The sequence below is a fragment of the Tamandua tetradactyla genome, chromosome 1 (genome assembly GCF_023851605.1).
Source record: "Tamandua tetradactyla isolate mTamTet1 chromosome 1, mTamTet1.pri, whole genome shotgun sequence".
NCBI classification, from domain to species: Eukaryota; Metazoa; Chordata; class Mammalia; order Pilosa; family Myrmecophagidae; genus Tamandua; species Tamandua tetradactyla.
The window spans coordinates 181,894,908-181,919,582 of NC_135327.1; the positions used below are offsets into that span (position 1 = coordinate 181,894,908).

At 39.3% G+C, this 24,675-nt stretch overlaps 1 protein-coding gene across 1 annotated transcript in view; it reads right to left on the bottom strand.

Moving 5' to 3' along the window:
• The window catches only part of KIAA1549 (KIAA1549 ortholog), a 178,198-nt gene that overhangs the window by 58,004 nt on the left and 95,519 nt on the right, over positions 1–24,675 (bottom strand). The window contains exons 11-14 of the mRNA XM_077159029.1: positions 23,725–23,902; positions 20,255–20,439; positions 5,267–5,463; positions 3,427–3,542 (exon numbers count right to left, since the gene is read on the bottom strand). Coding sequence (XP_077015144.1) covers positions 3,427–3,542; positions 5,267–5,463; positions 20,255–20,439; positions 23,725–23,902 — 676 coding nt within the window. The remainder of the gene's footprint in view (positions 1–3,426; positions 3,543–5,266; positions 5,464–20,254; positions 20,440–23,724; positions 23,903–24,675) is intronic.

The window sequence follows — 24,675 nt, forward strand, 5'->3', positions numbered from 1 at the left end:
TGCTATAATATGGATAAACCTCAAAAACAATCAAATTGTATGAAATAAACCAGACAAAAGGACAAATATATGATTTCTCTTATATGAAATACTTAAAATAAGCAAATTCATACAGACAGAAAATAGAATAGTGGTTGCCACAGTTGAGGGGAGAAGGGGGAGGTATAGTTGTTGGTAAACGAGTATTAGTTTGGAATGATGGAAATAGTCTGGAAATAGTAGTGGTGAAAGTTACATAGTATTGTCAAGGTACTTAATATCAAAGAATTGGTCACTTAAAATGGATAAAATGACTGTTAGGTTATATATTTTTACCTGACAATTTATTAAAAAAAAATACCTGGATAATAATGACCAATAGAAAGTCCACCAGATGCATACAGTTTAATGCTGTGTGGATCCTGCCTCAAACAAGTAAGAATTTTAGATTAAAACTCTTTTTCTTCAAATATTATTTTTTAAAAACATAATGATTGAAATTATAGTATAGGATAGTGTTGCCAAAGTGCAGCGACAGAAGAAAGGGCTGTCTGAATCACTGAAATGCCAAACTAACAGAATATTTTAAAAGAAATATTATTGCATCATCTATATGCAAATACAGTCAAACTGAATGATTACAAAAGCTGATGATGCACATTAAATGTCCTGTGAGAAACAGATCATATTTATCTCTTTTTTCATCATCATATTCCCAGCACCTAACACATCATAAGCATTTGACACTTGCCAGTCAGATGACTAAATGACTCTAGTCATGTAAACGAAGTTTATAAAATTTTATTTTGATGAAGCCTCTGGGCATCTGCCTTAATGAAAAGATGAGAAGTACAATTTGTGATCTCCACCATTTTATAAATGCGTGCACCACAAATTTTATGTAGTAAAAACAGTCACCCTGCTTTGATAAAACTATCAATTTGCTATGCAAACTCTTTAGCACATGCAAGAGTAAATGCCAGAGCTTAGTTCTCAAGTTAAATTCTACAATTTAGAACTTGAAGAATTCATACTAATGCAGTTTATTCGCACTACTTAAAAATCACACACTTGTACACACGCACTCCAAGGAGAGAATAAAGTAGGTACTCAGCATTTTGCAATCCTTACCTACTTGGTCTATTTCTGATGAAAAAGAGGAGAGGGCAAAACCACAAATACACGCAGTTACAGTAATAATTGCACAATAATACCCTGAATGTAGCTACCTTCACACAGGGAGGTATGTAACTCTCTATCCCATCTCTCTCCTACATTATATTAACCACTGCTAATGACTCCTTATGTAATCACTGTGGATACAGTAACATCTGAGTAAATAATCTTGTAATGGTCCATGGATGATCACAAGGGTATGTTGCACAGTCCAGTCGCCTTCAAAAAATGGTCAGCTGGGAAGGGAATAAAATACAACCTAGAATTTCCTAAAACTGAAACACTGGTCTTTTCTCAGACTTCACAGGGGGGTGAAGGGAGGCTCTTAAAGTGTCCGATGAGACATGGCACAGCCCTTGGAAGCTTTGTCCAGGAGACAAGATAGACCCAACGGCAGCACCCCCTGCTGCAGTGAGAGGGAAGTCTTCCTGGGGAAACATGGAAGAGGGTCGAGAATGGTTCTCAAGGAACCCCCTGCCTCCGTTAATTTTTTTTTTGGCATGGGCAGGGACCGGGAATCGAACCCTAGTCTCTGGCATGGCAGGTGAGAACTCTGCCACTGAGCCACTGTTGCCCGCCCTGCCTCCATTAATTTTTATTTCATTAAGAAACAAAAAGGATTTTTATGTGACTTACAAAATAATTTTTAAAAAGCTATGATTAAAAACTCAAGACTTTTTAATAAGGTATTTAAGTTCTATGCAAGCATCTTTATGGCAGTATGAAAGCTGTATTATGGCCCTTTTTAAAAGTAAACGTTTTAAATGAATTGATATTTACAGTAAGAAAACTATCTTTCTAAACATGAAAACAATGTAAAGATTCTGGTGTCTCTGTAAACTGTAGCAGCGAGCATCTGAGGATCTGTAATTCATAAAACATTCTAGCCCACTTTTCTCCTTTAACAGTCAACTTTTAGTTCCCAAGGTGGAAGAAAATAAAAAGTTTACTTCTTGGATCCTGAATATATGTTGAGAATGACATTTGATTCTTGGTAGGCATGTAGATTATTACTGGTTGCATTACTGTCAGCTAGGAGTGAAATACAAGCACTAAAAGCAGGATTTCTCAGATAAACAATGAACAGAAATTGAGAAAATGTGGAGCTGACTTTTTCCCCCAAAATATTTCTTTCTGAGGATTCAAAATTTGAATCTTGTCTGTCTGAAATGGTACACCTGTTACCATGGATTCTATGGAACTGGATCCCAAGAGAAAACATTTCCCTTTTTGTTTAAGGGCATTTCCTTGGCATCACAAGAGAAAGAACAATTAGTACTGGAAGGGGTCTCAAAGATCAGCTGGTTTAGACCCATGGGGCCTCAAAGGTGAAGCAATGCACAAGGCCATAAGCGCATCAGTAAAAGAATGGCTCCTCCAGCTTCCATCCAGATTTGTTCATTTAGAGTATGGTTTATTCTGTACTGCATTTTCATTTAGAGAAATTTGTGCTCAAAGTATTAAAAATTACTATGGCAAATCAAATCCTATGGCATCCTAATATCTTTGCATTACTGAAACACAATCCTGAAATATAACCATGGCACCAGAAAATGTAACAGTAGTGCTAGCATATTTAATTAACAGAATCTATTAAACTATAACATAGCTACCTCATCATCATTCTAAAAAATGCCCCCAGACCAGTATGACCTGTGGGCTCAATTTTATTACAGGGTATAAGTTTCCAAGTAATACCTTTTAGAAAGGGAGTGAAGGTCTTTTATTTATACCTAACCTATGAAGATGCAACTGCTGCCTTCAAATGCAAGTATGTTAAACCATCTGATCACACTCAACTATCGGCTAGAAGATCGAGCTAGGAAAAGGAGCAGACAATATGAGTTTGGCTCTATGATGAATGAAGAATCTTCTGACAGTGACAGCTGTGAAATACTTGCATTGGCTCCTAAGAATGCCAATAAAGCCTGGAGGCATTCTTTGAGATTATGGTTTCAATTAGATTCCTCCTTGTTCTTCAGGGAAGAAAAGCTGTTATGACTCTAAACTACAAAGAAACATGGCTATTAACCTCAAAACATACCTCGGTAGATCTCCAACATCTAGCACAGCCCCCCACCCCAAAGCAAACATCCAATACAATGTTTGAATGTGACAATCGATGCTGAGAAATTCACCATACAAATGGTGAATAAATCATCATACAGATTTATAAAAAATGTTTTTTTTTAAAAAATAAATGTAAGATCCTAATCTATCTGAATCTCATAATTACTACTTTTAATTTGGAGAATGAGAAGAGTCACAGACCGCTCTGTGGGGCTTTGTGGAGTTTGCCATCACTGACAGCTCCTGATGTCTTATCTCCTGTCTCTCTCTCACTGGACTCTTCACTTACTGTAGAGTCAGCATCTGAGGGAGAAACTCTGCAGAAACAAAGCAAATTACAAACATTAAAAGAAAGAAAGAAAATAAAAAGCACAGGAAGTGGGGTTTCTAGGCACAATAGGTAGAAATGCAACAGTCTGAATAATTATTTTACTGCACGACATCTTCAAGGATCACACTGATGCCACAAAGTCAACTCTTGAGGATGGCTTTATATGGCTCACTAAATGGCTCAGTAGGTGGCACTTCAACAAATGGTTGAAAGCTACTAGGGCTTAAGTCCCAGCTCCCAGACCTGGTCATTTCTGGAAATATCTAGTATGGTCTGAACAGAGAGGATCTGGGATTTAGACCTGGTTCACAATTAACTGGATCTTCCCAATCCCTAGTGGATCAGGTTAATTGTAGTCACCCCAAGAGCTTCCACCCAAGTCATCCCCAAATAACTCCACGGGTCTTTGCACTCACAACACTAAGGCGCTGACTACTACCAAGATTTGATTCCACATATAAAAAGGGTATTGCAGAATCTAGGTTGCACCAGGCTGATGAAAATCCTTAATCAGTCAGCATCCCTCCTCTTTGGGCTCTCTCAGTTAAACTGCAATGTGGAATGCTAAGACATTCTGGTGGCCCTGAGAATAGCTAAAATATTATATTAATTATGCAGACCAGTGAGATTTTGTGGCTAAATGTTTGCGATGACTACCAGGGGAGGAAAATACTGTGCCAAATTTTACTAACTGATTAAATAATCTTTAATGATTTAATTTATCCTTAGCCTGACAAATAATTAAGCAAGTAATACCTCTCTACATAATTCATTTTCTTTTGTAAAGATCATACTTTTGCATCTATTACATTCTTAAAACTAGGCCATAACCCATAGGGTAGGTTTTCTGGTAATTCAGAAACTATGACATGGTTTTAAATGTTGGTATGATCACACACTGCCCCCCTCTTAGCAGAAAATAACCAAGATTTGGAGTTCAAAAACTCAAAGGAAGGCTGATAATGTGTGGCTTCAATAGCCAAAGTCTGATGGTGCTGTGACCCAAAGTCAACTTAATACAATCTAATTCTGAACGTAGCTGAAACTTCTCTCAGGATCAAAGGGTGACAGAGACTTCTGGAGGTTTGTTAAAAGCAATTCCCCATTAACTTTACTTTCATAGGAGAGATAGAAATGAAGTCTGGGAATGTGGAGCTGGGCAAGGAGAAGGCGGTGAAGAATCCTGTGCAACATTCTAACAAGAGCAGCTGGAGAAAAATGAGACAAAATCAGGAGGACATGAAGCTTATCTGCAGGCTGAGCAGTGAAGTCACAGCTACCCGCTGTCACAATGGGCAAGGGCAAAGAAGCTAATGCTGGCTGAATGTGTATCACATGTGCCATGCACATTTTTGTACAATACATCTGATATTATTTCCAGAGGATCTAACATGTTCTCCTCAAAATAGGTACTCCAGAGCTGGTCACTCTCTAATCAAGTCCTAGAGGGACTGCCAAATCATCACAGATAGTGACTTATTACCTTAAATCACTTTTGGGAAAGAAATCACATAACCATCTCTGGTAGTCCATTAAAGTGGACCACAAACATTCCAGGGTTCATGTTAATTTGGGGCAAATTATCATCAATCCCCTAAGCTACAGACTCAGGACAATACTCACCATCTGACCCTTTACTATCAGAAATTGAGAAATGTACAGATACATGCTCTGCAATAGAGAGAACAATACAGAATGCCCAGTAATAACCTTCCTCTGTGACGGATGTTCTTGGAAGGGATCTTTGACTTGGGGCTTGGCACATCTCCATTTTCAGAGGGGGTGGTATGATCCTTCACGGGTCCTGGCAGTGGTGCTGGCTCATGAATAATCAGTATGTCATCTTTATTGTGCTGACCCAGATGCTGCTTAGCAAAATCGAAGCCCTTCACACTAGGGATCTGCAACTAAAACACACACACGCACAAACAAGATAGTTACTCTGAAATCTGAGGACTGTAAAAAGAGACAGGGAGTACTGACAAGAGGAACAACAACTTCTGACCCAAAATCATACTTGCACGTCGACCAGTCCAATTCAACAAGCCTGTCTAAAACTCTACTGTGTACAAGGTACTGTTTATACCTAGGATTCAAGGAAAAGGTAGAAACTTGTGAAAGATTAAACAAGCATACAAAAATTAAATAGCTAGGCCATAATACAAAAGACATCACAAGATATTACTTGACCAACTACAACAATAGCATAACCCTGTGCTGTACAAGTTCAGAGAGCATGGCACTGCAGGATATGCTTTGTAGGGAAATCAGGGCTTAAGCTAAGCCTAGGAGGCCAACGCGGGACTTGGACATAAAAACAGGAGGCCACTCAGAAGATGTTCAGATCATGTCAAGGACTAGAAAACACTTGAGGTCTGGAAGGAGATCACAGTAGCTACACTAAAAAGGTCAGAATGTAAGGAGGAAATCTGCCTCCAACTCCACATACCAGCTCCTAGAGCTTGTTCTACGGGCAATAAGAAAACCACTAAACATGCCTGAACAGCCAAATGGCATCATCCAAAGAGAAAGGACATATACAGATCAGCAAGATGGGCTAGTAATACCACGAGCATGAAACAATGAAACCCTGAGGGCCTGAGCCCAAAGATTTAGCAATGAAAATGGAAAGGAACAAACAGCTTCTAGAGGCAAGGCATAAAGACTCAGAAGCCAAACAGACATGAAAGGCAAAGGAGAGAAAGAAGGCAGTGATGACCTTAAAGTTTTAGGCCGAGTATCCTGAACAGTGGAAGCAACATAAAGGGAGAGAGGTGAGTCATGAAGGAAAGATGATTTTAGATAAAAATGACAAGTTTTACTTTAAACATGCTTAGCTTGAGATGACAGAAAAAGCCCCAAAGGAAAGTATCCCGGCATAGTTGAAGATGGGGAACAATAGTTTGGGGGTATTCTCAGGCTAGAGATGTGACACGAGAGTCATCTGTTTAAGAGTAGACATGTAGGGGTGTTGAGATTTTTCAAGATGAAAACAGTCTATGGATAAAACTTTGGGAAATATCTTAATCATTTGACAATAAGAGAAGGAGAGGGTGGGCCATGGTGTCTCAGCAGGCAAGAATGCTTGCCTGCCATGTCAGAGAATCCGGGTTCAATTCCCGGTGCCTGCCCATGTAAAAAAAAAAAAAAGAGAGAGAGAGAGAAGGAAGAACGAAGAAAATAGAAGGTATTTTCAGAAAAAACACAAAAGGGGAAAGTGTGATATAACAGAACCCAAGAGAATAAAGAATTTCAAAAAAGGAGTGGTCAAGAGACTTAAGGGGGACCAGATCTGAAGGAGAAAGGGGTTGTCAAATAGTAATTAGAACTGAAGGTAATAACATCTCTGATGTTCCTTGAGAATGCAATTTTAATAGCATGTGGAAAATATTTGCTGACAAAGGAGGGAAACAGAACAGTAGAGGGAGGAGTCAATATGTTTGAAAAAAAGAATTTTTCAAGATTGGGGAAGATATGATGATGATGAAATGAAGAGGAGGAACCAAGAGAAAAATTAAAAGTGCCTAAACCGAGGTCATAAATTGAAGGAACAAAGTTCCAGAAAAGTTGTGGAAGGTGAGAAGGAACACAGATAGGATTAGTTTTGGAAAAAGAGAGGGGCCACTTTCACTGCAACAAGAGAGGAGGAGCAAATCTGTGTCCAGTTATATAGAAGCAGAAGGAATAACAAATGAGGTATTTTGTGTGTGCTGTCTCCAATTCTTTCAATAGAGAGGAAGGACAGAGTTAGGGACCTGGGAAAAGCAGGAAGAGGTAGGGATCTGGCAACAGCCGAGTGGGCAAGGTCGGTGTGGAGAATGTGCAAGCAATGACCTATATTCAGCAGCACCAGCGTCCACCTGAAGGAAGAGAGTAGTTGTGTGAAGCAAGCCAAGCCCAGGTGACCAGATTCTTGACTCTCTCCAACAGTACAGCAAAAGATGGTGGGAAATATCCAGAGTCAAGAACTGAGTCAGTGTTTGCTAACTGCAGTGGACGGAGGTGACCTAAAGGTACACGGCTGAAGACTGGAAGGGTGAACTGTGATACATACATACAATGGCCTACTGAGCGACTGCAAGAAGGAATGAAGTTGTGAGGCATACAACTAGGTAAATGTAACTTGAGGACAGTAACTTGAATGAAATAAACCAGAAATCAAAAGATGAATATTATAATTCCTTACTAATTTGGATGAACTATAATGTGCAAACTCTGAGAACTGAATTCAAGAACACAGGTTATCAGGTTAAGGCCTATTATAAAGGTTCCTAGATTGTCAGCTCTTGCAGCAATTACATCTATTCCAGAATTGTAACTATTATTTCTAAAATCAGAGATGCTGAGCTCTTTGTGTATAACCTGGTCATTCCATGGAACTTTTTTTTATCTTTTTTTTTGCATGGGCAGGCACCAGGGATTCAACCCAGGTCTCCAGCATGGCAGGCGAGAACTCTGCCTGCTGAGCCACCATGGCTCGCCCCATTCCATGGAACTTTGGGTATTTGTCTGATACCTGATAAATAGAACTAGAGTTCTGTAGCAATGAAAGTCAGCATTACCCCATACAGCAACTGTTAAAAATAATGAAAAAATTATAAGACTCCAATGAGAGATATGAATGAAGCCGATCTGGGTAGGACTAAGGTAAATCAGGCTGAAGGGTAAAGGATGATACTGACTGTATTTTAAAACTTCAATTTCTGTGTGAGACCAAAGGAAGGGATGTGTATTTGGTGCAAAATTTATATTTTCGGTAGTAAACTACCTAATTTAACTTGTATGGTTACCTTATTCCAACACCATGATTACATGGAAGCATGAATAGGAAGTGAGATCTTGTTAGTTTTTACAGGTTGATGTGATGCCCTGATATATCCCAGAGTAAGCTAGGCAGAAGATTAAAAACTATTTGTAAAGTTCCCTTGAGGAACGGGGGAAAAGGTGGAAATATTTAACTTCCCCACCTGGGGAATTTCTGATGTACTTGCAAGCACTAGGTACTGCCAATTTGATGGGCCAGGCACCTCCACCTTGGGGCTTGCCCTTATGAAACTTATTCCTGCAAAGGAGAAGCTAAGCCTACTTATGATTATGCCTAAGAGTTACTCCCAGAGAGACTCTTTTGTTGCTCAGATGTGGCCTCTCTCTCTAAGCCAACTGGGCAGGTGAACTCACTGTTCTGCCCGGCTATGTGAGACATGACTCCTGGGGATAAGCCTGGCCCTGGCATTGTAGGACTGAAAAAGACTTCTTGGTCAAAAGGAGGAACATAAATGAAACAAAATAAAGTTTCAGTGGCTGAGAGATTCAAATACAGTTGAGAGGTCTTTCTGGAGGTTATTCTTAGGCAGTGTATAGAATATCCTTTTTCAGTTTTTAGTGTTTTGGAGTAGCCAGAGGGAAATACCTGAGACTGCTGAACTGTAATAGCCTTGATTCTTGAAGATGACTAATTATAGAGTTTTAAAGTGTGAATTTTTTGAGCATGAAAACCTTGTGACTGATACTCCTTTTATCCAGTGTATGGATGATGAGTAAGATAAAAACACAATAGGGTTTTATGGTATGTTCTGAGTGTTCTTTTTTCCTTTTTTTATTTTTATTGTTTTTGGAGTAATGAAAATGTTCAAAAATCAATTATAATGATGCATGCACAGCTTTATGATGATACTGTGAAACACTGATTGTACACTTTAGATAATTATATCTTAATGCAAAAATCATTGAAGAATAAATAAATAAATAAATGGTCACTCAATCCTGCAAGAAAGAGGGGGGGAAAAACTGAGCCAGATGAACAAAAGTTAGTAGGATGAGGGTATTTGAAGTGGCAGAAACAGGTGACCCAGAAAGGATCAAATTACTGGAGTGAGTGAAAGCATCTGGTGGGAGAACAGGCCCTGGAGAGGTAGAAGAAATGCTCTACCATTTACCTTTAAGGGAGAGCATTAAGAGCTCCATGATAGGATAGTGTTCTGGGACAGGGATGTCCTAGAGTGCTGGTATAAAAGAACTGAAAATTCAGCATTTTCATGTTAGATTAGCGGTTGGCAAAGTTTTTCCATAGAGGCCCAGATAGTAAATATCACAGACTTTGCAGGCCATGGGGTCTCTGATGCAAGTATTCAAGTCTGTTGTCTTAGCATGTAAGCATATATAGATAAAACGTAAATAAGTAGTCGCAGTTGTGTTCCAATGGAATGTTATGGATATTGACATTTGAATTTCAAATAACTTTCAGGTGCACAAAATAGTCTTTTCATTTTTTCCAACCATTTAAAACTGTAAAATTCATATAAATATAAACACAGGTGGCAGCTAGATTTGGCCTATGTGCTGAGTCTGATCCTCTTTGCGGTTTTCAGGGTGAGACTCCTAAAATACAAATCAGTGACTTCTCTCCCTTGTTTCTAATTCTTCACTGGTTTCCCATAGCTTTGAGGATATCACCAGTCTCCATGGCTTAGCATAAGGCCCTACAACTGTAACCCCTCCTTGGGTCCCATGTCCCACCATCCCCAGGAAGTTCCCGCTTGGCTCACCACAGATGGAACCAACCCCAGAGCAGCAGTTTGATGCATGCCATCAGAAACATGGTTCTTTCTGCCTGGAATGCCTATCTTCCTTGCTCCTCCCTCACCTTGTTAGTCTGGATACCTTAAAACTGAGCTCAGTCACCATCTCCTCTGAGAGGTGTTCCTTGACAGCCCTCCCCACTTCTCTCTTCTCTGCTCCTGCAGCACTGTGCACTTACCACACTGTGCTGTGTTTTACCTGTCTCTTCCTTCAAAGACAGCAAGCCCCTTCAGGGTGGAAGCCACATTTCAATTTATTCTGTATTCCCAATGCAAAGCACAGGGCTTATCACACAGTTGATCCACAGTAAACACTTGAATAAATGAACAAATGAATGAAGGAAGACAGTATAAAGATCTGAAGGCAGGATTCTGCAGGGAATCAGATACTGGCTACAGTAATGCCAGACTAGCCCCTCTTCCTTACCCACTGAGTCCTGGACAGCAGAAAGCAGGACTGTGGGCTCTTGTGATGAGGAAAGCTGCAGGTGGGACAGCAGGAAAAAGAGGGAGAAGGGGTGTGGGAGGCTGGACTGGTTAGGGAGAGAATTCGGGGAGAGGCGGAGCATCAGGCTCCTAGGGAGTCCAAGAGAGGACAGGAACTTGAGGAGGGGGCAAGCTGTCAGGCAGAGCAGGAGGAGCACATTAGCGTCTGGAGGAAACAGCACACACTAGTGGCAAAGCTGACCAGTGAGAAATTTGAGAAGTGCTGCACTCATGCTGATGGATGTAGGGATCCTATCAGAGGGTGCACAGCACCAACACCAAACCTACAACCAAGACCCCATGAGCCTGCAGCCACAGGGTCCAGGCCTCAGCTTCTAGGCCTGCAGTTAGACAGCAGAGGTGCCCTAAGGAATACAGAAACATGGGCAACAAATGTGGGAATAATTTTAAATGATGCACTGAAAATGCCAGGGGTGTATTAACAGTTCCCTTAATTTGCACTTCCAGGGTCCATGGACATAAATGCACATACAGTTGTCCCAAAGGGTCTTAGTAGGAATTCCATGTGCAAGCCAAGCTCCCTTAGTGGGCTGCTGTATGCCACACCTATGGTCCTATCAGTCAAAAGACAAAGGCCAAACAGATCTAAGGAGTGATTTTAGACATATTGCTATGCGTAGAAGCAAAGGTTTTGTCATGTTTGTGTTAACTTTATGCAAATGAGTGAGGACACCAGTGTTTTGATTTGTGATGGTTAAGGTCTTAGCACAAAAAATCTGGGATAAATGGGTAAAAGGGAATAAGTTTGCAAAAGTGATTTAAGCCAGCAGAGGGGGATAAAACTTATTGTAAACATAAGGTGCAAAGATGTTACTTAAAAATGAAAGGAAAAGACTGCCAGCCTATATTTTGTATATTAATGAGAACATGTTGCAAGAGCAGGACCGACACCACATGGGCAGATTGGGAGCGCTCTGCTTTAGAATATGCTTGATCTGTAAAAAGTATGCTGGGAAACACCAATATGCTATAGAGCACACGTCTCTGCATGCTCTCCCTTCTCAGGAAAGAGAGCAGCTTGACAAGCACACTCATTCAGCAGGGCTGGGTCTAAATGCCATATTTTGCACTGCAAGGATGAGGGAGTGAAGACTGCCATGTTTACTTTTTTTTTGCATGGGCAGGCACCGGGAATTGAACTCGGGTCTCCTGCATGGCAGGCAAGAACTCTGCTTGCTGAGCCACTGTGTCTCGCCCCTGCCATGTTTACTTTTGAAAGATCAGTATTACAACTTCAAATAAAAGGAACAAATATTGGAGCACAGTTAGTGCTTTATTCTTTCTGGAGCGTTTATTCAGACTTGAAGGATATTTTTTCATTAATTTATTCAAAAGATTACTGGATTCTGTACGTCTAAATTCAATTTATTTGAATGTTAAGTCTCTTGCTCACTGGCCCTCATGTACTTATTATATTTAGATTCCTTCGCAAATATCAGTCATCAATTTCCGTTTTGTTAGCCCCACACTACTTGCCTAATACTTTTTCTCCTTTGAGTTGTAAGTTTCCACAAAGATTAAACTGCATCCTTAAAAGAAAAGCATCCATTTATGAGTAGAGGAAAAAAATATGCAAACTAGAAGGTAACACCTTGTACCGGTTTGAAAGGATTTATGTATCCTAGAAAAGACATGTTTTAATCCTGATTCAATCATTTCTTTTAATCGCTGTTCAGTACTATGGGTTGGAAATTCAATTAGATTATCTCCTTAGAGATGTGACTCACCTAATTGTGGGTATTAACCTTAGATTAGAGGGAGTGTGACTCTCCCATTCCAGGTGGGTCTTGATTAGTTTACTGGACTCTTTTAAAAGAGGAAATATTTTGCAGAGAGCCATGAAGCAGAGCGCCCACACAGCCAGAGACTTTTGGAGATGAAAAAGAAAAATGTACACCAGGGAGCCTCATGAAACAAGAAGCCAGGACAGGAAGCTAGCAGATATTTGCCATGTTCACCACGTTGTGCCTTTCCAGCTGAGAGAGAACACTAAACTTCATCAGCCTTTCCTGAGTGAAGATAATCTCTTATTGGTGCCTTAATTTGGACACTTTTAGAGACTTGCTTTAATTGGAAAATTTCCATGGCTTTAGAACTATAAACCTGCAACTTAATAAATTCCCTGTTTTTAAGAGCCATTCCATTTCTTGTATATTGCATTCCAGCAAATACCAAACTAGAACACACCAAAACTTAAAACTTTATAGAAGGATGAATTCCTCTCTCTCAGAAATCAATATGTTGTGCTACTTTACCAAAGAAAAACTGTAAATCTTATTTTCATCATTAAATGAAATTACTAATGCCCATACTGGTTTATGGAATCCTACTGAGTTAGTTTCTAGGTTTAAGTCCTGTAAATAAATTACATCATCATAGCCTCACCAAATAAAAAGGCAGGCAAAATAATTACCGATTTTATAGGTGAAGAAATTAGGGCTCAAGGTCATGCAATTAGTGAGCAAGTAAGGCAGGTGGTGACCCCCAGCTTTGCTGACTCGGAAGCTTGGGTTGTTATCCCTTGCACTGCTATCTCATTAATCAGTTTCACACATTTCACACTTAGTCAACTGTTCTCATGTTTGCTAGCTAGCAGCAATTTAGCAATCCCTTACATTGGGCAAACTCTTTGTCCAGACAACTCTCTAGTTCATGGAATTTATCCTAGAATTCATCTTGGTCATGACATCAGATCATCTCCCCTACTCTGGCAGACAATGAGAGTTTTACTTTCTAGAGAGGACAAACCAGAAAGGATATGGAATAAAAGACACCACGTTCAGCTGCGGGCAACAGAGATTTAAATCAAAGCTTGCATAATTGCAAGGATGCCCCCCAACATGCCCCCACTTGGCAGGCAGGTTTATTATAGCCTGGTTTATTAAACTCTCCAGTCAGGAGACCAGAAGTTTTTCTCTAGGGATATTAACCACTCCAAGAGAAAAAAACTTAAAGATACTGAGATTGAGGGAAGGGGCGGAGCAAAAATAGCTAGACCCACCATATCATCCTACAATGAAGCCCACCAGGAAAAATTGCTCTGGGCAAGCCACAGAGATTCCACTCCTTTGAGTCTTTCACATCTTTAAAAAATTTATGTTAACGTATATAATGTTAACCTCAACCATTTGCCACCTCAACTATTTTCAAATGTCCAATTCAGTGGCATTAATTACTTTTGCTGTATATACTACCATCACCACCTTCTATTATTAAAACTTTTTCATCACCCAAACGAGAAATTCTTTACCCATTAGACAATAATTCCCTTAGGACCCTCACTTTTTAAAATGATTCAGTTAGTCAAGAATCACCAGGTATCTGAGACAGCCTCGGAAATCTGAGAGAAGGTACTGCATCCATGAGGCAACTACAGGAGATCATAAATAAATTCAGAGAACAAGAAAGGGCTCTTGAAAATTAAATGTGACCAAATAAATAAAAAATTCAATAGAAAAAAGATAAGCCTTTTCTATCTGTGGAAATCTTCCAGAAAGTTGAATGAAAAAGGCACAGATATAACAAATAGGAGACAAAATACTGTAAAAGAAAATCAAAGGATTCATCTCTAATATTCAAACGATTAAGTTAGCAATGTTATGTAAGAAATAACAGAAGAAAACCTTCCAGAAATGAAGGATATGAATTTCTAAAAAAAAAAGACCCAATATAAGCTATAGCATCACAAAATTTCAGGACCAGAGATCTTATTTTTCTTAGTTAGAAGAAGCAAGACACATACCAAGAACTCAACAGTAAAAATACTATAGAGTATTTTACTCTATATAAATATTCCTGCCCACATTACCTTCCTTCTTTCCCCTTTTTCTCTCCCTTTCTCCCTTCTCCTTTCCTCTCGTTTTCTTTCCCTCTTTCTCTAGCTCTTTTTCTTCTCTCCTTCCTTCCTTAAAAATAAAAAATAAAAAAGTAGAAATGAAAGAAAAAATTACTATTGAGGACTGGATTACACATGTACGCATTTATCAAAACTCAGTGAACTCAGAATACAAGTAAGATTTGTGAATAACATATATAACATGCAAATTTTACATCAAAAGAACTGTAAACATATCCTGAAGTCTTAACTATGACAGGCAGTGTGAAATATTTAGAGGGAAAGGTATTAATGTCTACAATTGATTTTGAATTCCATCAAAGATAGACTGATGGATGGATAGATGGACAAATATGTGACAAAACAATCATAAAAGTTTTAATGATACAATCTAGGTGGTGGATATAAAGGTGTTCATGGTAAAATTATTTCAATCCTGCTGTATGTTTGAAAAATTTCATTAGAAATGCTTATTTTTTTAATGACAATGAACAACCACAATGGAAGCTCAAAGATAAGAGAACCATGCCTTCAAACATCTGAGGGAGTGATTTCCAACCCAGAATTCTATTCCCAGCCAGACTATCAATCAAGTGTGAGGGTAAAATAAAGTCATCCTCAGTCCTAAGTCTCTCTACAATTCACCATCTCACCCATGTTGGAGATGTTTCTATATCCAGGATCTGCTCATGGGATGAACAATAGCTTCTAAAACTGCATGCTGTCGTCTTTTTTTGTTTGTTTTTTCTTTCATGCTGTAGTCTTTTTATCTTCTAAACCAACTAACATTATTTCCTTATTACACACCCTTAATCACTGGTGTTCACATGTAAACCAATCACTGGCTCTCCCCACCATACAAAATAACTCATCCTTTGATAAATATTCAACAGCCAAATCACAGATGGTTTAGCTTTGCTGTGACTCTAATTTTTCCCCCATTCCAGTAACAGTTTGCTAAAAACACTCGATTCGTTTTGTAACTTTCTGAATTTAGGAAAATTGCCTACAATAAGTAAAGGTTTCCAAAGTAAATGTGATGATAACATAAATCGTACTGCCTCTATGGTGCAGTCTGTATAATCTAAGTTTAGGTATCAAATGATTTCCCTAACAAACTCTCAGAGATCCTGTAAGAAATAAACACGAGGACTTGAACGTAGATACGTGAAAATTCTTCACAATGTAACAGTACTAAATAAATGAAACTGACAGCATTATTATTGCCGTTGGTTGACAAAACATCAAACAGTTATAAATTAACAGCTAACAGTTCTTGTGCGATACGGCTATAGATATAAGGACACATACAATGTTATACAAGTCATCAACAGGAAGTAATACATGGTAGACCCTCAATATGTAGTTGTTGATTAAATTTCAAAATGGTCAGTTGAAGCACCTAACTTACTGGGTTTTGTAGGGAACCAAGGAGTCAGTATATGTCATAAATGACAGTCTTGAAGTCTTGTTGGCTTATTTCAACTAACATCTTTATATCAATTAGATCCTTGCACTGCTTGGTGAGTTATCAACTTTTATAACAATAGAAATTTGGCAACTCATCAGTGCATGCACAAAATAAAAACCATCTACACACAGAAGGAAAAAATTAGATGAAATATTGACCTTCACTTATGGAAGTATCTCCTTTTGTTTCATCCTTACTTTCTGGACTACTTTTTCTCATTTTTTTCATTTCTTTAAAAAAGAAGTCTCTAGAGTTAAGTCTGGCCAGTATTATGTCTCCAGCTTCCACATATAGAGCTAGTTTCAATCAATGTTTTATGAATGAAGAGTAAGATTAATTAAGGCCTTCAACATTCATATTAGGATTCAGTTATTCCTGAAGAAGGATGGCTCTTTTGTTCCTTCTTTCTTAAATATATCACAGAGGGAACAGATCACATTGTCTGCACCCCAATGGAAGTAAGTTGCTGACAAGTTGGGGAGGCCAGGTGGAGCAGGTCAGCCAAGTAACAAGACAGAAGTCTGATGAATTTTAAAACATGTGAGCCATAAATATAATACAACCCAGATGGAACAGGGCAGAGTAAAGTCCCCACTACTGGTGCTGTCTGGCCCCCTGAGAAGGAGCAGTTCAGATGACAATAGAAACCACAGAGCAAATCCCAAAATATCTGAATAAAACTTTGCAATCATTAAGAGACTGCCATTGTAGGCATTTATTACATGACTGATGTGACTTGTGAAAAAATCACCACTAATCACCATTCTGTTCCCATTTAGAAAGTGATGACAAGACAAAGTTATTGTCATCTGTTTGTCCTTGGTGAGACTCAGCAGAGGACTCTAGTCTGGGAGTTTGGGAGAACACTCTCTCCAAGATTCTCCCACCCACAATATAGAGCTCATAGTCAGCTGACCACGGGCAAAACAGAACAGTACAACTGAAGTACCTACACTACTGTTACATCCTGCAGAGAATCAAAAAGCTACAGCGGGGACTGAGCAAAATTTGGCTGAGGCGGAAGAAAAGCCCATTTCGAGTTTCTCCAATCTACTGTCCACACTGTCTCTCAGAGTGATTGTTGCAATCATAAATATGCTCACACTGCTCTCCCTGCTGAAAATCCTCCAATGGTTCCCCACGACCTACCGCCTAAGTTCAAATCCCTTCCTGTCATACAAACCCTTCAGGCTCTGCTCTTGCCTCCCTCTGCCACCTCAATTTTGGGGGTGTCCTTACATAAACCTTTGCTCCATCCCTTCTTGCCATTCCCTCTACCTGGGTCCACTTCATCTGGCTTCATCGCCTCAACCTTTAAGCTTCAGCACAAGAAATACCTCCTCTCAGAAGGCTTTCTGTATCCCTAGTGCTAGAGTGAGTTGACTGTCTCTCTCCCATGCTCCCATGGTATCCTAGACATTATATTCCGGTATTTTAACTTTTAGATTGCATGTCTCTCTCTCTTACGAAAGCCCTTGAAGGCTGGGATTATTTGTTAATTTTGCTTGTACCTACCCGGGTCCTGCCTGGCTCGGAGGAAATGTTCAGTGTCTGGTGAACGCCACTGGCCGAGGCAGCTCCTCTGGCAGGCGTATTGCTGGCCCAGGAGAAACAGAGATGCCACCCAGCCTGGCTAAAGTTCATAACAGTAACAGGATGTCCCTGTCAGAAGGAACAAGTCTCTAAGGGGCCAGGAGCAGCCAGCCTATGCGTCTCTGAATAGATGAGAAAGGGCCATGATGGAGTTCTTTCAGCATAGTAACAAGTGACAACTGAGGAGTACAGATTGAAGAGAATGAGAAAGAGTACACTTTTTGTTTATTTTTTTTTCCTTTATTACTGGACATAAGAAAAGACCCTGCCTCAAAAACATGACAGAATGACCACTTCTTTGTATCCTATTTCAAAACTAATCTCTTCCCAGACAATCTTAAGGTTTCTTTTTCCTTAGAAGGGGAAGGGAGGGTGGATTTTCAGTCATCGGATTTATGGTTTCCAGATGTTTGCAGCTCTGGGATTTGCTAAAGGATTTCAGAGAGTGGTGGTGAGGCAGCATCAGGGGTGGGGCAAGCAGAAGAGAGAGAAAGAAAACAGAAAGCCAAGGCATCAGGGAAAAGAACTCCTGCAGGCATGGTGGAAGATAGCGTTTTGTTTTTTTTTTTTCAAATTACCTTGAGGAATAATAGGCTAGAAGAACTCCATTATAGTCATATAACCTTGAGGAAACACTTATGAAGTAGAGATTTGCTTTTAAGTTAAGTAAAGAGCATCGTTGTCCTATTGTAACACGATCAATACTGTAGGTTACTATGCCAGCAAAACAAGTCTTCTGAAATATGGGTATTTTGCCTTCCTAATAGTGTCAGAAGACAAGTTATTTTCTAGGGGAAATCCTCCATGCAGAAGAACCCTCCTAGGAACATGCTGTAGAAATTCATGCATAAATTCTTGTAGCACTTGAAGAAAAAGAGCAACTCCGAGGGCTGGAAGTTCTATTTAAAACGTTGCACATTTGATTTATATGAATATCTGAGACACAAAAAATATTTCGGAAGTAAAAGTGGAAGAAGGAGGAAGCTTAAGGAATATTCTGTTTCGAACCCAAGAGATGCTATCCTCTGACAGATGACTGAAGTAACAGATAATGGATGGGCTTCCACAAGGAATGCTTACGTTGGGAAATACAGAAAGAAAAGATCAAGATACATAACCTTGTATATTGAGTAAACCTCTCTGTAACAGTATTCTTTCACAGAACAAAAAGTTCCACATCTATTGTTGATCTTATTTCAATGAAATTCATACTATGAATCATTCGGAATATCAAATACTTTTTTCCCAGGCCATTCATTAGTATAATAACAATAACTACACATCCTTGGCAGACTATGTAAATAATAACTGAAGACAGGTAATAAATATCACACAAATGTTCAAAGTAGGGCTTGTAATATACTTCCTAAACATAAACTTGCAATTTAATCAAGATTTTGCATGTTTTGGCTAATTCACAGGAAATAATAATACCCTTCCTATTGAAATAAATTTAAAAATAACATTTTTTATCTGGCAGGTTTATTTTTGTAGTTTGCAGAACTTTTAATACTAAGACAATAGAGTTAATAAAATCAAAAGGTTAATAGGGTATAATCCTTTATCACTTGTTCTTTTGCCTATTGTTTGCTTTCTCTTATCAAACTTTTAGAGTAAAGGGAGCCCTCTAAATCTGTAGGATCCTTGGAGTGTTTGTTTCTAAATATTACATAAATGGCTTACCACTTTCCTGGGTAAATACAGCAACTGCCACACATGCTGTGCTAAATATTTGCAGCTAGCAAGCTCTTCTCAATTACTCATGCATGTCTCGCTCACACTGGGTGAGCTAAAGGCTGACCAAGAGGCCATTTTTTTGCTCTGAAATATGTATGTGACAAAAATTATAGAACCTGTTGAAACGTAAGTATTGCTGTTTCTATAAAAACTGACTTGAATGTTTTAGAAAGGCTCATGACAAATGAACTACTGAAAAAAACTGCTGTCGAATTAGGTGTAGGCAAATTAACTTTGAAAATCTCTGGAAAAGAGACTGAAAAAATATAGAGAATTTTTGCAATGAAGTTGCTTTGCTCTTCTCTAAAGAAACCCAAACTCGGAACTGTAGCTAATATATTATGGCTGTTGTTTATTACAAGAAAGATCACAAAGGATTACTCTCAGTTTACCGACACTCAAAGAAAAAAAATGCCTTGAGGTGCACTGAAATATTGGCAAACAAATACTCCTTCATATATTTATTTATTTTAAGTTGAAATAAAATGTTCAATGATTTCCCACCTGTTAAGACTTTTTGATTAAGTAGTCTTGATCAAGGTAGATAGCTGGACTTTTGATACGGATAGAAAATATAGGAACCATCTAGTGGGACTGCATATGAAAGAAATAGATACACAGAATACAGAAAACCTCCCTGAGTTCCTGCTCACTGAAAATATATGAGAAAACAGATGAGAGTTCACACAGAGAATGGATGTGATCTCCCAACTGACCTCCCAAAGAAAAATCAGTTATACCCAGCACTCATATCACTGCTAAACGTTTATACAGCTTGATGGTCTTTGAATATATTTAGTACTTCAAAAGGCATGGGGCTTCAGTAAACAAACACGAAAGCAAAGGGATATCACCACTAAAGCCACAGATTCCCTTAAAAGCCCCCTCCCCGTCTTTCAGAATCAAGAGCCTCAACTCATAGTCTCCCTACCCTGCGTGACTGCTTATGTGAACACAGGGGGCTTTCTGCCTCCTACCTTCTGACGCTGCTGGATGTTGGCCACGGTGTCGGGCTGAAAGTCCAGTTTGTCTGTGCGGCAGAGCTTCCAGTAGAGGATGACAACAATCACCACCACCACCAGCACCGGAACGACCACACCAACAATGACCCAGAGATTGCTGCTCTGGGACTCTGGAGATGGCCTCTTCACTCTGTCCACAGCTACACATAAGGACAGGGGAGGACAAAGAAGAAAAGCCTTTCAATTATTCCTTTTTAACCCATTTACTGGACTGCCTTTCTGTGGAATGAGAGTACCTTCTTCTATTAGAAACTTAGAGTCTCTATCATAGATGTTACAATTTCCTGATGGTTGAAAACGTGACCAATCAAAGCAACAAAATTGTGTCTAGAAATACATGAGGGATCATAATAACATATGCTGTGCCTGAAGACCCATGGCCAATTTTATGGCAAAGCTAGGCTAAATTCTAGGTCTTCTGACTTCCGGTTTGTTCTCCTAGCTCACCCTCAAACTTTCACTGCAAGGAAAGTTTGCAGTTCCGTACCAAAAATGGTTTTCTACAACTTTGCAAAGAAGTTTCTTTCTTCAAAACTGAAGAGAAAAGCAAGTACTTCTCCAGAATTTAGTCACTGAGTTATAAATATAACAGGAATGCACACACTTCCAAATCTCATGAGAGCACACAGTCTGAACTAGGGGTTTTGGGGAAGTCTTTCCTCCCTTCCCTCCTTGCTCTCTTTCTCTTTCCCTCTCTCCTTCTCTATCCCTCCCTTCCTCTCTTAACCGCTTCGTCTCTGGCACTCTCTCCTTCTCTCCCTCTCTCTTTGTTTCTCTTTCTTTTCTCCACTCACTCAACTGAGCATACCAGAGACAGTTCCAAAGTTGGGACACAACAATGAACAAAGTCCCTCAAGGAGCTTATGTTCCTGTGGGGAGAAGGGATAATTATCAAGTAAATCAATCAATAAATGATTTTATGTCAATCAATAAATAATTTTATGTCACACTAAATGCCAGATAGAAAACAAAGTAGAGTAATAAGAAAGCACATAGTTATTTCATTTCAGCAATAAAAATAATGACAAAGATGATCCTGAAATATTTCTAAAAGAAGCTTTACTGTATTCATTTGAAACTTGGAAATTAGTAGGCTCTGAACATTGCCTCATTTTCTCAACTGTGTTCCTCCTTAAACCCTTGAAACGTGGCTTTTAATCAAAATTGCTTTATTTTAAGGTCTCAGGTATCCATTTTCAAATTCCACAACATCAAATCTTATTCATTTCAAATATGTCCCCTCTACCACCTGGCATCAGCCCCCTCAGTCTTAACGGCTCTAGACAATTATGCTTCAAATACTGTACTTCTTAAGTGCTTGTACCAGCTGAATCATCTACTCACAGGTCAACACGTCTTAAGGCTCAACTACTTTCCTCAGGCAAGTTTTAGTCACAAAGTTCTTGAAAACAAAACTTACTACCCTCTCTTTCCATCCTTCTCATTCTTGAAGGCCAATTCATGAAAACCTCTTCATGACAACACTGGTTTCTCCCTTGGCTAATTTCTTTCACCTTGTAAGTGGTACCTTACAATTCTTTTAACAATAAAGTTATCACCTTAATACGCCATACTTCTTTGTTCATTAATAGTGTCATGACTCTAAGCCTTGTCTTTTCAAATACATCTTAGTCTTCATGGTCAGAGTAAGTCATATGCTCTTTTCATTGCCTATTCATGCTCTGAGATCAAAAGGAATCTGTTTAAAGATGTAACAACAAAAAAAGAATTCTTGGTGCTGCTTTAAGTTTGGGTTTAGGCATCTAAGACAGTGACAAATAAGGAGTATAAGCTCTGTAAAGCAAATACAATATGAAAGAAGCACAAATTACAGAGCAGAGACAGCATGGGAAATGGTCAAAGGGACAAATATATATGTGTAGCTTGTTTTGCAAAAAGCAACTGACAAATCATAGAAGTTGCAACAGAATCAAACTGAGCATCAGAGAAACTGGATACTTTTCGTAGTTCTACCCTGGTAAACCAGTGACAGGCACAGAATGATCAAAATGAGTCCTGATACCGTGTGTCCTTGAGGCTGCCTCTGGACTGGCACAGGTATTGGCTGAGGCTTCCTTCAACTTCAACCCCAAAATCCCAGGACGGTTGCAGCTGTGATTTTCTGCACAACTCTGAGCAAGAGAGGTGCAAGAACAGATGGATGCTGGCTTGAAGGAACACCATCACTTTCTTTTCTTTTCAATTAAAAATTTTTTTTCCATCACTCTTCTTTAAAAAATAAAGTGGTTAGCTGGAATGGAGGCTCCTCTCCTATATTCAGAATGTCATATATGAAGAAACATAAATAAATGCTTCTGCTATGTTTTTCCCATTGCTTTGGAAAATAATACTTTAATATGCAATTATTATATCAAATATACGAACACAAGCCACCAATATCTTCAATAAAAATGGAGAAAAGTATCCCGGTCAGTCCTTATCCTGGTTAGTTTCCAGGGACAAGTACAGATCTCACAAAGAGCCTGCTACTATTGAGGATCATTTCAAAGCTGTCATTTTCAAAAACTGCCTTTGTCCCCGACATGTTCTCTGTAGAGTTTTCCAATATTCTCTGATGCTGAATTCCTTCAAAACATTTACTTATCTCTTTATTGTTGAGGGCAAGCGTCACTGTGCTCTTACAAGGACTGCTCTCTGGATCACAAAGAAGAAAGATTCACACTGAAATAGCAACCTCACTTGTAAAGGTATATTTAAAGAAGCAAACTCTTCTAAGCTTCTCTTTTTCTTAGCTTTAAATATCCCCAATCTGTGAGTTGGACAAGAAGGCACTGAGGGCAATCTCTGCAAGTAGGGCAGGAGTCAAGTAAATTCCAACGATAATAAAGAAATATCACAATATCTCTTTCTAAATGGTGGAGTGGTGGAAAGGTAGTATAAGAGAGAAACAGGATGGAAGAGGGTAACGATCAAGGACTTCTTTATGCCTAAAAACCTGCAGGAAGCCAATAAATCCAGAGTGCACCTCCCAGCTTCCTGCATGACTCACTGTCCTCACCAACCTTCGGAATATGACATGCAAGATTTTGGAACAAATACAGAGCAAACACATTATTTTACCTAAAACAATTTTTTAAAAAGAGACATAGTACAGGAGTAGAGGAAAAGATTATTAAAGGTAATTTAAGATCCTATAATTATAACACTATGGACACAAATGCTAGGTAGGAAAAACAGCAGAGAAAGCTACAACTCCAAGCAAATGAAAACACAATAAAGATCCTGGCAAATGAATTTTAACACTGACACCTTATATGAGTGCCACTTAATAATAAGAGTTTAAGACATACATCTACTATACATGTGAAAACGCTTTACATTCAGAGCTCAGTGTTGGAAAAAGACTGGCCTTGACTCCATTGTAGCACAGAAGACTGTGCAGGGGCCAAGCCTCATGGACTTACGTTGGGCGATGGTGCCTTGAATTCGGTAACCCAAGATAATGGCTGCTCTCTGGATATCCATCTTGTTAATCAGATCTGAAGACCTGACCGCACTGAGTCTTTCTCCATCTTGGTCCTCCACAAAGTAGATGAGCTGCACAGGATTGTCATCTCCCTCCAGCCTTGACACATTCACCACCTGAAAGACAACGGGAAACCATTAGGATTTTTGAAGTTCATGTTTCCAGATGCCCTTTCTTGGGTTACTGAGTCCTGACTGTGTTGTTCAGGATTTATTCTAATCCTCATAATAAGCTCCTTATACCATTCCGAATCTGGGAATCACAGTAGTGATCTTTGATGGGATGAGGGACAGTTAAAAGGAAATTTCCTCTGTACAGAATAACAAAGATGCTTCATCTTGTTCAAAGTCTCCTCAGAGACAAAAGGGCAAGTAGGACACTCAGGGCTGGCAAGTCTAGGCAGTCTAAAGTTGTTACCAACAAGCTTGAACATGTCATAAGGAGGCCACCCGGTATCAAATTTCAGGGTTAGGAATATCTCTGGTGCACTGGGTTGAATTGTATCCCCCCACCCAAATTCATGTCTACCCAGAACCTGTGAATGTGACTTTATTTGGAAGTAAGGTCTTGGCAGACAGATGTAAACAAGTTAAGACGAGGTCATACTGGGTGGGCCCTAATTCAATGACTGGGGTCCTAGTCACTGGGGAATTTGCACCCCTCACACACACACACACAGAGGGAAGACAGTTATACAAAGGTGGAAGCAGGGACTGGAGTCAAGGAATGGCTGGATTGCTGACTACTATCAGAAGCTGGGAAGAGACAAGGAAGGATCCTTCTCTAGCAGCTTCAGTAAGGACAGAGCCCTGACAACGCCTTGATTTTGGACATCTAGATTTCAGAACTGTGACAGAATAGGTTTCCGTTATTTTTTGGCACCCAGTTT